This window comes from Corapipo altera, unplaced genomic scaffold (genome assembly GCF_003945725.1).
Source record: "Corapipo altera isolate COAL_440 unplaced genomic scaffold, ASM394572v1 2b, whole genome shotgun sequence".
Lineage (NCBI taxonomy): Eukaryota > Metazoa > Chordata > Aves > Passeriformes > Pipridae > Corapipo > Corapipo altera.
Window position 1 is genome coordinate 14,129,353 of NW_020884874.1, and position 14,825 is coordinate 14,144,177.

The following is a 14,825-nucleotide window of genomic DNA, read 5'->3' on the forward strand; positions in this document are numbered from 1 at the left end:
ATCATATTCTATGTATGATCCAGATGCTTCAAAGGCGTTTATAAGGGAAAATGCAAAAAAACCTCTCTTAAGAGTTAACAGTAGTTCTGCTTGACTTGTGTTAGAGGTTAAAAATTCAAGAGTGAAAATCTTGGACCGATGACTTTTATGAGTAGTGTCAGAAATTTTCAACTCCATCAACCATGCTTCAGTATAATGAATGTATGAAAAACACAGTTAACAATTCCACTCTTAATGGTAAAAACAAGGAGGACTTTCAATTACTGTACATTAAAATGACAAAGGAACAACCTGCATTTTCTCTGAAAAGAAGAAAACAAGATAATAAGAATTCTGTCAGTGATTCCATTAGAGATAAAGGTTGCAAATCTTCTTTATTAATGGAAAAAACAACCTTTCAAATCCTACCCAAATGCCATAATCTTCACACATCTGCATGCACATTCACATGCGCTCAACATGGCTTACAGGATATTAATTTGGAAATTGCTCCAAACTGGTTTGGGGAACAGAAGAAAGAAGTTTTGATCTGCAATTGTTCTTCCTCTGTAACATGAAAGACCCACTGTTCCACCCTAATTCTGACACAAGCTTCCTTGAAAAATCAAGGACATAAAAAGGTAAACAACTCTCTTGTATTTTTCTAAAAAATTCTTTTGCAAATACACTATTTTTAAAGCGGTCATACTGAAAAGCAAGAACAGACCACAGGTAGAGTCAAGATCTGAGTGATCTTCAAGGTGGAAGATCTGGACCACATTAAAAAGCACCTAACTGAGCTCAGAGAATCTGTGTTCTTACAGAGAAGAATAGGCTCCTCTGAGGATCAATTCAGAACTGAAATCTAATGCAGTTACCCTGATGTGGTTTTTTTTGAAATCACAACATAGAGAATTCTCTCTCATACTTAACAAGGTAAGACTATGGAAGACTAGAATGCAAGAACAAAGTTAGTCAAATCTTCTTTAGCTAGACATAATAAAGACTGAAATTAAATACTTTTCTTAAAAAAAGGAACAGCATCATAGAATGGTTTGGATTGGAAGGGACTTTTAAAGGTCATCTAGCCCAATGCCTCTGCAATGAGCAGGGACATACTCAACTAGATCAGGCTGCTCACAGACCAATCCAACCTGACCTTGAACATTTCCAGGGATGGGACATCTACCATCATTCAGGACAACCCGATCCAGTGGTTCACTACCCTCATTACAAAAAATGTCTTCCTTCTGCCTAGTCGACCTCTACCCCCTTTTAGTTTAAAACCATTACCCCTTCTCCTATTGCAACAGGTGCTGCTAAAACATTTGTCCCAATCTTTTTAATAAGACCCCTTTCAAGAACTGAAAGGCCACAATAAGCCTTGCCAGGCACTGAGGTCAGGCTGCCAGGTCCTACTTGCAGCCCTTTTTGTGGACTGGTGCGACATTTGCCAGCTTCCAATCATCTGGGACCTCCCCAGTGAGCCAGGATTGTTGGTAGATGATGGAGAGTGGCCTGGCAAGCTCTTCCACCAGCTCCTTCATCACCCTATGATGGATCCCATCTGGTCCCACAGACTTGTGAGGATCCAAGTGGTTCAGCAGGTCACTGTTTCCTCCTGGATTACAGGGGGGGTTATTCACCTTCCTGTCTCTGTCTACCAGTTCTGGAAGCCAAGAGTCCCTGAGGACAACCTGTCTTACTGTTGAAAACTGAGGCAAAGAAGGTGTTAAGTATGTCAGCCTTTTCCTCATCTTTGATGACTATGTTCACCCCATGTTCAACAAAGAATGCAGGTTTTCCTTGCCCCTCCTTTTGCTATTGATATATTTACAGAAGCACTTCTTGTTATCCCTAACAGAAGTGGCTAGATTGAGTTCAAATTGTGCCTTTGTCTAATTTTCTTTCTACATGACCTAACCATATTCCTAAACTCTTCATGAGTAGCCAGCCCTTTTTTCCATAGAATGTAAGCTCTCTTTTTTCCCGATTTCCTTTAAATTCCCAGCTCGCCTTTCAGCACACTGGGACAGCTTGCTCCTGTGCGTTCAAGACTTCTTTCTTGAAGCAAGTCCATCCCTCCTGGACCTCTTTGTTTTCACGGGCTGTTTCCCAAAGTATCCTCTGAACCAGTCTTCCAAATTTGCTGAAATTTGCCCTCCGGAAATCAAGGGCAGAAGTTTTATTGATGGCCCTCTTTGTATCCCTGAGTATTGAAAACTCTATCATTTTGTTGCCACTGTGACCCAGATGGCCTCTGACCACCACATATGCCACCTGCCCATCTCTGTTTGTGAACAGAAGGTCTAGCGGGGTCCCATCCCTGATAGGCTCATTTACCAGTTGAAGCAGGAAATTTATCCTCCATACACTCTAGGAATCTCCTAGACTGCCTCTTCTCTGCTGTGTTGAGTTCCCAGCAGACATCTGGTCGGTTAAAGTCACCCACAAGAACAAGGGCTGGTGATTTTGAGACATCTGCCAACTGCTTGTAGAATAAATCATCACCCTCATCATCCTGGCTGGGTGGTCTATAACAGACTCCCACCAGGATGTTGGCCTTCTTGGCCTTCCCCTTCATTTTGATCCACAGGCACTCAACCTTATTGTTACTGACTTCAAGTTCTACAGAGTCAAGAGACTCTCTAACATACAGAGCCGCCCTTCCACCTCTCCTACCTTGCCTTTCCCTTCTGAAGAGCTTGTAGCCATCCACGGCAGCACTCCAGTCATGCGAGTCATCCCACCACATTTCCGTGATGGTGACTGTGTCACAGCTTTCCTGCTGCACGATGGCTTCCAGCTCCTCGTTTGTTACCCACATCGTGTGCATTGGTGTACATGCACTTCAGCTGGCCTGCTGGTATCACTTCTAACTCTGGCTTTCCACTCTTAGGCTCATCTCTGGAGAGCCTGGTTTCAACACCCTCCCCCTTCAAACTTAGTGTAAAGCCCTCCCGATCAGCCCTGACAACTTATCGGCTAGAGTCCTTTTGCCCCTGCTAGATAGATGAAGCCTGTAACTCTCATGGAAATGAAAGCCAGTAATTTCTGAAAACACCTAGCTTCTTTTTTGCTGCACAAGTTTATATGGTATTGCAAGTGAATTATTATGTCTGATCACTGACAATTTATGTCACATGGATGATCAGTGTTTTTGCTTTGGCTGGTTTGTTTTTTTAACTGATCTGTACCAATGCTCCTGCGTGACCGCACTGGTCACTACAAAATAATGTGAAAATTAAGAAAAATGTGAATGAGTGAGTTCTTTGATGTTTAGTATGGCTTAATTATGAAATTTTTTAGTGAAATTGGTTTTTAATATAATTTCCCAACCCATTTTACGTCATTCACTGATCTCTGAGAAACGCGTGTTTTCTTTCAGGCTCTCTTTCATTTTCTCAGCATGTCAATAATGGACTCTTTAGAGATCTAAAACAAAAACTCACATTTGAGTCCTCTTTCTGTGACAAATTTCACTTAAAACACAGAGGGATTATGGTCATAAAGACATAAAGAGAGAAAAATAGGACATAAAGCACAAACCCTATTTTCTTGGGAAAATCCCATTGAAATAGTTTCTAAAATCAATACAAAATTTTTGGTTACTTGTACTGATAATGTAATCCTCAAAGAAATTTTAAAGAACAGTTGCTTACTAGTGGTCTTCTGTTTGCTTCCTTTGTTAAACTTATTGAGTCATACTTACCTGGTCCACTGATACTATCCGATCTGGCTTTCATGACTTTGCAGAACTGTTTTCTACAATTTTCTGTCCACCCAGTTGGTTTCTCTGGACTTTTCAAGAGTGTCAAGAGCTTGTCAAGATCGTTATCTAGAAGAAATTAAAAATTAGTGTTATTCTGCAATGATCATAGAGCGATAGAATGGTTTGGGTTTAATGGGACCTTAAAGGTCATCTAGTTCCAACCCCATTGCCATGGGTAGTTTTGGCAGACCTCATACCTTTGGAAAAAGAAATGACATAAATATGCCTTATCCTAAGAGAATTTTTAAACTGGAGAAGCAGTCCTAAAGCTGATGACATTCTGCTTTATACAAAACAGAAATATTCATTCTAGCTACTGATGGTTTTTTGTGCTTATTTTGGCTGGGGTAGAGTTAATTTTTTTCACAGTGGCTAGGATGGGAGTATGTCTTGGATTTGTGCTGAACACAGCAATGATAATATAGAGACATTTTTGTTACTGCTGAGCAGTGCTTAGACAGAGTCAATGACTCTTCTGCTTTCATACTGCCATGCTGGCAAGGAGGCTGAGGGTGCATTGGAAACTGGGAGGAGACACAGCTGGGATAGCTGAACAAAGGGATATTTCTCATGATATGACACCATCAGTATATGAAGTGGGGGGAAGAAAAAGGAAAGGAGTGATGTTGACATGATTATAGTTGATATGGTGGTATTAAGTCAAAGGTTGGACTCAATGATCTCTGAGATCTTTTCCAACCTAATTGATTCTGCGATTGCATTTGTCTTCCCAAGTAACTGTTACGTGTCATGGGGCCCTGCTCTCCTGGAGATGGCTAAAGACGTGCCTGCCCATGGGAATCAGGGAATTAATTTCTTGTTTTGTTTTGCTTGTGTGTGTGGCTTTTGCTTTCCCTATTACAAAATCATAGAATATACTGAATTAGACCGACAAGGATCATTGAGTCCAAATCCTGGCCCTGCACAGGAGACCCAAAGAGTTCCACCATATGTCTGAGAGGAGTGTCCAAACACTTCTTGAACTTGGCCAGGCCTGTTGCTGTGACCACTTCCCTGGGGAGGCTGTTCTAGTGCCCAACCACCCTCTGGGTGAACAAAATTTTTCTAATATCCAACCTAAACCTCCCCTGACACAACTTCAGGCCATTCCCTTAGGTCCTGTCGCTGGTCACCACAGAGAAGAGAGTAGTGTCTGACCCCCCTCTTCCCCTCACAAGGAAGTCTCAGTCTCATCTTCTCCAACCTGAACAGACCAAGTGACCTCAGCTGCTCCTCAAGGCCCTTCACCATCTTCACTGCCCTCCTTTGGACACTAATAGCTTAGTATCTTTCTTATATTGTGATGCACACAATATTCAAGGTGAGGTCACCCCAGTGCAGAGCAGACAGGGACAGTCCCCTCCCTCGACTGGCTGGCAATGCTTTGCCTGATGCCCCCCAGGGTTGGCCCTCCTGGCTGCCACGGCACTGCTGACTCATACTCAACTTGCTGTTGACCAGGACCCTCAGGTCCTTTTCTGTGGCACTACTCTCCAGCCCCGCATTCCCTAGTGAGATGGCAGCACAGTATTGTAGAACATGAAATGAAGCATGATAAGACAGCAACATAACAGTGTTTCACAGAAAATTTCTCCTTCTTTCTGTAAGAAGGTTTCCCTCAGATGCTGCTGCTTTGGATGTGTATGCTTTCAGGCTGCTAGGACACCTATCAAGTAAATTTGCCAAAAATATACTGGGTTCCTTGTGTTATGAGAATTCTTGCAATGGCTTTGCTGATAATCTCCAGTGTTTCTCAACATTAGTATAAGGACTTAAATTTGGGACAAAACATTAGACTAAAAGTATACTTCTGCTGTTGCTGAAATGTCCCCTTGCAAGTTTTGTGTTAACTTTTAGAGAAACTCAGAAATTTTAATTAAATTTTCTGAAGAATCTAGGTGTACCCAACATGCTCCAGCCACAGGTTTTTTGCTGGTCTTGTCAGAGGCTGAAACAATATAATTTAAGCATTCTTTTTAACTTCTGAATGGTTGACTTTTTACCTGAGTATTATTAAAACACAGTCTTTGGTATAATTGTTATATATGAGGCACAAATACAATGTTTTTCATTACATGTTCAGTTTGATTATTAAAGAAATTTTTGGGACAGTTTATGAAAAAGATTTTAATGAAATATTTATTTTTAATGAAAAGAAAGAATTTCAAAGATTGCTCCTTAATGTTACTCTTACCTTGCTACTAAAGACACATTTTCTCTTTACAATAGGGAGACATGCCTTCAAAGTTAAAATTGTCATTGATGCCATGACAAAAGGAAAGTATGTTCTCTTCTCTCTTGGCTAGAAGCAATTTTTTTCACTTCTATGTTCTACTGAGTTGGAGGAAATTACACATACTTTACCAATTTTCTAGAATAAAATCTCACAGTCTCTGGGGCTCAATTTCACAAACAGCTGACGCTCACAGAAGTTTGAAAACAGAACCATAGTGACAAATGCAGAACTACCATGTGTAATCATACAAGACGATATTAAGTTGGCTTTCAACAGTATGATGTCTGTACCTAAAGCCTTAAGAATTCTTTCTTTAAATAAAAAATCTTATGCAAACAAAATGTCTATCTTGGAATTCACACTGAACAATGAACACTAGCAAGCTACCATTAAGCGTGATGATGCTGAGCACTGAAAATTATATGCAAGATAGCAATTAAAATAATGTATACATATGCTTTGGGAAATCAAAGAGGACATAAGTTCTTACCATAAGCAACATTTGTTTAAAAATTTTAATATATTGGGAACATCTGACTTTTTAAATTGTTTTTCTGAAGCCAGAACAAATTTCAAGTTCAAATGCCAAGTAATTTTATAAAGTAATTTTATGCAAGATAAAACTGATCAAAATCCTACAAAATGGAAACAGTCAATTAGACTGCCTCTCGTTGGGCAGCTTGGTTCCCAGAGTACTTGATGCTGCTATGAAATACTTTCTGGTCAACTTGAGGGGAAAAAAAAAAAGATGGTATCTGTGAGGAGGTAAATCCATATGCACTTGCTCCAGCTGTACACAGTCCCTCTGCTGTGGGACCACGCAGTTCCCATCATTATGAAAGGATTGTAGTCAACACTACTACTAACTAAGGAATGAAGGTTCTTCAGACCTTGCAAGCTCTTCTTTGTTCTTTGTTTCTACATTTCTACATTCTCCTACATAAATGAATTCTGTCATGAAATGTAACAATTGTTTGAGCCAGTCTATGGCTATTTAAAATATTTGCTGTTACTTTCTTCTTTGTAGCATTTCAGTTTCAAAATACTATTTTCAAACTATCTTATTCTTTAAAAATTACTGGAATATTTTCAATAGAATTCCAATTTTGCATATAATTTATTTTAAGCTCATCTAAGACCTTAATGATTTATAATTAGTAAATTGTATCCCTGTTATTGGAAATTACTATACAATACATAACATTTCAAAATAAGTTTATTATCGTAATTATTATAATTAATAACGATTCCAAACTAATTAACCTGAAATGTCTCTGTTATCCTCAAATAACTAGTCCTCAGTCTCTTTCCAAATAACATGCATTGATGCTTAGAACAGCCTATTTATCAAAATTTAATGTGAAAAAGAATTTAACTCTTACAGTATTGTCAGTAGGATTTCTAGTTCTTTTTCTGCCCTTTTCTGTTACTTCTGTAACAGGTGAATATTGAAGAAAATCTTACAACTGCAAAGCAACACTCCTCTGTACAAGTTAAATAGTTATTTTACTTCCTAATGGATTGCATTAAATCAGTTTGGCAGACAAGGACCAGAGACTACAAGCCAAGATTTAATCAGTCAACTCACCAGAGACAAGGGTGAAACTTTGAATCCTCTGAAGGAAATAAAAAGTATCCTCTCAAGAAAGCAGGATTTCAAGCTCATGGCATCTCTGCTGCCCCCTCCTGGCTTCTTGGTATGATCCCTAGATTTTTCTTTGCAGTTTGTCTCTCTAATATTCTTCCTCTCCTATAGGTTTTACAAGCTTAAATCTTTGTGATTGCTGAAATGTGCACATGCTACTATCCAGCAGGGTCAATGAATCCAAAATTGTACTGTTTAAACATGTAACCTTCTACAATGTTTATTTATGCTCCAACAACAGGATAAGGAAACAAAGGTTGCAGGATTAACAGTATTTTCTGAACTTTTGCTAAATACCATGGACCACTGTACTTGCTTTAAGGTTCCTCTGGGAAGGTAATATTTAATACAAAAGGATCTTAAGCAACTTGGAAGATAACCAATGCAGATAGGCATGTGTTCTGCATGTCATCAGAACAGTGAGTGGCAAGCAACCTACTGAAAATTGGAAATCATTTTTATATAACCAGTGGACTCCTCTCTCTCAGTCACAGAGGATGCAAGACTTAGGATCCTCAGAGAGAACACAAGAATGTTCAAACTCAAATGGCAGAGAAACAAGCTTAAGATCCATGCAACCAAGATTCTGTAGTGGTCATGCATTTAATACATCCATCACATTCTGTAATGGCGTTATATTGTGGAAACTTGCTGCTTCTAATTTTCTTCCAGGTAAACCACTTGCTTCCCTAACTTGTCATTAAATGTGGACTACCACTTCTGCCAGCAGGTCATCATAGTACAAAGGAAAGAAAAAAAAAGAAAAAAAAAGAGAGAGAATCTTGGGAGGTTTTTTGAATGAAAATTGCTTCCAAAAACCTCATGATAGCAAATAAACACCAGCTCACTTTCACAATTTAGAATGCAACTATAACTTGCCCAACAGTATTATCACAGAGCTGGAACTCAAACAACCACACAGTCCTGGGCTACCTGTATTACTTGTTACTGAGTGTGGGCTTTCACACTACCACTAGAGGTGTTCTAAACACACAGCAATGCCAAAAAAAAAAAGTTCTGCTTTTCTTTATTCTCTTTTCTGGTATGTCATTAAATGAGTTCACTAGTTATCCCAAATTAATGACTTTACTTTCTTTTTTTCTGGAAGAAATACCAGAACTGCTGAATGGGGTAAAGGACAGAAGGTGAGGGAACAGCAGAAGGAAGGGAAAAAAAGTCAACAGAAAGAAAAAGTGAGAAAGAAAAGGAGTGAGACCTTCCTCTACTGATGCTAGTGAGCTTTTAAATGTATCATGAGTGAAAAGAAACTAATGTAAATTTAATTAATCTGCTGTACTCCTGCTTTCTTCCTCATATGTGATTATATTTTGCCATCCCATCCCTTGCTTTGTGCTAGCACTGGTTGCTCTGTGTAGTCACGTGAAAAAAACCATCATATTTACTAGTTTATGAAGCTATGAAACTGCACTATAAATAAGCTACAGTTACTTACATGTATAAAATCTGAACCACCACACCATAACTGCAAGTTTAAATTGACCTCCTTCCCTGAAAGATACTGCTTTATAATTCTTCAAATAATTCTTCAGCTAGCTTTTGTGTCTAAAGCAAGTAAGACCTAGGAAAATTCATCAATGTTTTAGCAAACATAAGAAATGCAACAAACCCTTTCTCATCTGATTATGTATTGTGATAAAAGTGCTCTTCTGTGACAAAGAAACTAACATCTGTATATCCCTGTGTCTCTTATTCAAAATCTAAACTGAGAGATAATGAAAAACCTGATGATATTGTATTTGACTACTACATGAAAACAAATCCATATAAGGATATATAATTTAGGAAGCCCCATGTACAGTTCTCATAGACCTGTTTACTTACTGCTCTTTCATCTTTCATTAGCTTAGTGGACTTAAAAGCAAAAGACAAGAGTCTCATACATGAATATTGAGAGAAATATAAAAAGGAGGACAAGTCAAAGAAGTGCGGGTGATAAAGACGTTTCTGTGAAATTGCAAGGGATAACAGGAAAGCTAATATAGCTGATTCTTTGACAGAGAAAGTTTAGAATAAAAATTAAGAAGCAACTGCTAGTTTCAAAGAGATATTAAAAAACAGTTCTGAGATCAGATTTAAAAACAAAACCCAAAACAAAACCCAAACAAAAACAAACAAACCAAAACAAACAAAAAAACCAAAAAAGCCCCCCAGCAACACCAAAACAGAAACATGGCAGCATGTTCCCATTTAAGGCAGAAGTACAAAGCAAAGAACTCAGAGAACAGTGGCTGAGATAAAGTATCAAAATACTTTAAGAACATTACCAAAGATTTTTGGCAGCAATTCGGGACTGTACGAGTCCAGAAGGAAGTAAGATTAATGAATGGTGGGATACCTAAGTTTAGGGAAATGCCAAGAAGTGAATGCATCATTGCAGAACATTTATGGACACTTCTTCAGCCACACTCATTACCAAATGTCATAACTGCAGCACTAGAAGTAGAAAAGGAAAACATCATCTGGGCAAACAGAACAGTGACTATTACAGCTTAATAGAGTTCTAAAGAGTTGTAAGGAGTTTAACTTTTAAAAATCTACACTATAGTTAATATTACAAGTAAAAAAATAACTTTTTCATAGTTGTTTCCTGAATGATAAAGAACTATCATTCTTTGAAAACCACTTGATAGTTCTTCCTCAAATTATCTTAATGAAATAATAATTGAACAATTAAAACAAAAGAAAAGCAACAGGTGTCTTGCTGCAGTGTAAACAAGTGGAAATGGCATAATTAACTTCCACATGTAAATAATGATTCACATAAATCATTTGAAGCTTCGCTATAAATTATCTTAGACAGAAGTGCATCATTAATATACTGCTAACCAATAGTTTTCAAACTCTGAGTACTGGCTGAAAGAATTCGTGCATATTAATACACAACCAAGCAAATTTATTTTTCTATAAATCCTTTCCGACAGACACATATACCACATAGACAAATACCTAACATCTGCAAAACCAGTGCAGATGGTTGTAAACAGTGAAGCACTACAGATTTTCCCCAAGTACAAATATACTTTTGTGGTGAGTCTACTTACTCAAAGTGTCATCATGAAATGCAGGAATTACTCCAATACTCCAATTCAGTTACTAATTTTACCAATATAAATTACAATAAATTAATTTTTGAAGCAATGAGTCCAAATATCCACTTGCTAGTGTCTCTGAGCACTACAATTGCACAGAATAATAGCAAGAGTGTTAAAGAAATGTTCTCTTAGTTGCAGCCTTCAGGCCTTGGTGCTGGGAAACACATGTTCTATCAGAACAATCTGAGTTAGCACTGCTCTGCTTTTTCTTACAGTTCATTAGTTCTCCTCCCTTTCCACCCCAAACTGAACACCCAAAAAGGTGCCAATGTTACACGTTTACCACTGTCACAGAATCACAGAATCAACTAGGTTGGAAAAAGCCTCTTAGATTGAGTCTAACCTTTGACCTAGCATCCCCCTGTCAACCAGACCATGGCAGTAAGTGGTCTGGGACACTTACTGGGACATCCAGTCTATTCTTAAATACCTCCAGGGATGGTGACTCTACCACCACCTTGGGCAGCCCATTCTGAAGCCCCTTCAAAAGAATTTAGAGAGAGAATAAAAAAATCCACCCGCTTCTTAGGTTTTCTTTACTGAAAACTCAGTGTGAATACGTCCTTTTTAGTATCAACCCCTTTTATATTACTTTCAGCATAAGAGTGAAAGTGGCTTCCATGGTTTGTGTTATACTAGACACAGTCACAGGTTACATGAGGTCTAGAGCTGTGGAAATGAAGCTTCCCTGACCTCAATTCAGCTCACTAGTTCCAAAATATTCAGTAAGCAATTGCAGCTTGCACTCAAAAAGACACCTTCCATTAGCTGAGATACTCTTCTGGGAAACAAAGGTTCTGTTATTGCAGCTGTCCTTCAACTCTATCTAAAGAGGGTCAAAACCAGCAGTATCAGCGGTGTTATATTACATCTGTAAACTTTATTATTATTTTTTTAACTCTCCCCTGGCCATTTCCAATATCTATTCCATAGATACATAAAAAAATTATCAACTCAGGTTATGTTTTTACACCTGATATCACAACTGTATGATGGATACAGGACGTATTTTCAAAGCAGAAAGAAAAGGTAAGCTTCTCTTTAGGTGTCCATGTCACATGGGCAATAAGAGAGGAAGCAAGTAAGAGGTCAGGACAGACAGAATAAAACCTACAGTTACAGCTTCTTCAGCCAAAAAAACCTTTATATTCTTTAATACTAATAAGAATCTAGTAGACTTAATTATTCGTGTCCTAGAAAAGCCCAAAAAAGAGGACAGGAATGATACCGCACAGGTTACATAACGGAACACTGCAGCATTAAATTTGAACACAGACAGGTTCAGGGAACCACAGAAACATTGTACTGGTTTTCCATCCTTGATGACAGACACGATGAAGCAGTCATGCATTCCTCCTCATACAATGTACAAGTGTTTTTTCATGGCTGCAGAATTCTTGCGTAAGTCCGTGTGAACCCTGTCCATCTCCTTGCACTGAGGCAGAATTAAAATTTAACAAGTGTTTTTCTAACCTGTTTTTAAACCTCTGAGCAAGCTGTGCAAGTAACACACAATATGAATTCTGAATATTGAAAACCCCAAAGAAGTTGTATAAATGCACTCTTCTATCTTGTATAAATGTAACATACAGATCTTTATCATAATCATATTTTTAACCTCTCTTGTGAAAGAGCACTTCTATCGCTGCCATATTGTAGTGCTGAAGAATACAATTCAGATATTCTCCATTTTCTACTCTTGCTCTTGATGTCTGTTTTCCCAAGCAGTGGAATAGTGATTTATGAATTTTATTCTTTTCAGTTTTGGTCTATTTATTCCAACACTTTCTTTCAAAATAACTTACGCATACTGAAAGCTTCAGTCTGGCAAATCATATGTTCACAGTTTCATGATTTTGGAGTACTGAAACAGAACACTTTCAATGTTTGTTTTCCTTTTTTCAAATAACAAACACAAAATATTTTGACTCTGAAACCAAATGTTCTGTTCATTTTGCAGTTATATAATCTTTTACTTAAGATACTTTTAATACCAAAAATGCCACTTCAAACTCAAATACTTCTTTGATACCATTATTTCAATTATTCATCAAATTCATTTGCAAACCCTTGAAACTTTATTTCAGCAAACTTACTGTTAATCAAAGTTTTACCCAAGTTTTCCTAGCTGGTTGTCATCTGCAAAAGGGACAATTGTAATTGTTATTCCATTATACCACTATGTAATGATGAGCAAGAGAATTGCTCTGAACAAGAGAACAGAGAAGTTCCGAGGGATACAATACGTTTTTCCAACCCAAGAGAGATACTACTGCCTCCCTGAAGACATATTTAAAACAACTGGGCACCTACTTTTTATCTGATTGTTGACTTATGAATATTGCCTTGGGAAGCCTGGAACAGTATTAGAAAAGATATAGAAAACTCCCTTCTTTTACAATTACATGGCCTTTCCTCTTGTGGGAGCAGGGAATCACCTTTTCAAGTAATTTTTTCCTAGAGATTTAAAAACAGACTGTTTTGTCTTCTACAGTTAATACAGAATTTCTACCACTTCTGAAAATCTGTCTCTGCTAAGGAAATTGGCAAATAATTTCCAATAAGTACATCTCAAGGATATAGTAAACATGAACAAATATAATGAATTATTTATTTACAAAACTATTCATCAGATTCTTTTGCCTTGTCTATGCAAACTAAAACCTCAAATAGGTTTCTCTGTGTGAATTAAACTGCTGTGACTAGTCACTTCTTCAAAGGATTCTTCAGTCTGCTCACATTCCAAATTGATGTTCAATGTGGAAACCAACTATCCTAAAAGCTGTCTATTTCACACACCACCAAGCTTTGTAAACATGGGGAAGTGAATCACGAAAATAGTGTAAAAAAAAATCTGTAGCTTAACCATACTGTCTTGCTTCAGTTACTAGAGGGATGATACAAATGTACTTTATGAGTCACCCACCTGACACTAGCCAAAAGGTTAATCTTGACGTTTGCATAAGAATTAGATTACTAAACAGAGCTTTGCAGATTGACAGTTGCACAAAATCAGACAAGCAAAACCAAACCAATTTATTTAGCTCGAAATGCAGCCAACAATAAAATATACTTAAGTACTTAAATAGATTATAATCCGTGGGATGTGAGGGGGGGAGTGGAGGGGCAAGGAGGAAGGAAAAGGAAATTTTAAAATTGACCAAGATGCTTGTGTGACATCTACACTGCTTACATGCTTTGTGTGTACCTTGTCTGAATTCAGTTTTCCTAGGAATTCCTGCAAGATAGCACTTTGGCAAAGGCAACGATGAAAACATTGGCCAAGGATATGGATCACTGCCCTAGAAACAGGACCAAAAATAAATTAATTTAGGAGAAGAATTGACAGCTTTTGCGCAATTAACACACAAAGGTGCAGTTCCCAGAATTACTACCTATGTATCAAAATTACACTTGATATTACAATTTGCAACGAGATGTGCCATAACTTAAAAAAAAGATAAAAAATCCAAAAAGTATTTGAGCCAGAGTCTTTTATGATATATACCACTGACAGTTTTGATTTTACAGCTTTTATTTCAACCACAGAGGAAATTGCAAGTTTTATAAAAATTTTAAAAAAACCCACAAAACACAAAACTGTATTTCCAATTTCATACACTGATCTAGGTGCCTTGGTTGTGCTGATAGTAATTTTCATTTCATCTTTATGAGACTGACAGCCAGTGAGAACTAGAACACTTAAAGGTGTTGCTTAACAAACACTCTAAGTTAGAGCATTGATGAAAGCTCCAGGTATTAGATCCTGCATATGGAAATCCAAGCATCAAAAAAATATAAAATAAAAGGAAGACAAATGGAAAGCTAATAAAAAAATCCACACAAATATAAAAGCAAAAAAATATACAAACTGTATTTGCTTAAAAGTAACATCAAAATGGAGCAAAATACACTTGTCATCTGAATGCAGTATGGCCTAGATACACTATCCCCAGATAGTGGGAACAATTTTTTCAGTATATCACTTCTTTAAATGTTAGCACTTTATAAAGCTAAAGGTGGTCTGGTATTTCTTAATGTTAAGTAATTTTTCACATGCTGAATTATCAGCAAAAATGT

The 14,825-nt window shown here is 37.5% G+C and overlaps 1 protein-coding gene across 10 annotated transcripts in view; it reads right to left on the bottom strand.

The window, feature by feature from the left end:
• Positions 1-14,825, bottom strand: part of TBC1D32 (TBC1 domain family member 32) — an 80,331-nt gene that overhangs the window by 20,740 nt on the left and 44,766 nt on the right. For 9 of the 10 annotated variants that reach the window (XM_027633843.1, XM_027633842.1, XM_027633847.1 and 6 more), the window contains 2 exons: positions 13,954-14,047; positions 3,692-3,817 (listed from right to left, as the gene is read on the bottom strand). In XM_027633843.1, coding sequence (XP_027489644.1) covers positions 3,692-3,817; positions 13,954-14,047 — 220 coding nt within the window. Of the gene's footprint in view, positions 1-3,691; positions 3,818-11,263; positions 12,181-13,953; positions 14,048-14,825 lie in introns of those variants that run through there. The other variant, XM_027633852.1, reaches the window with a different exon arrangement.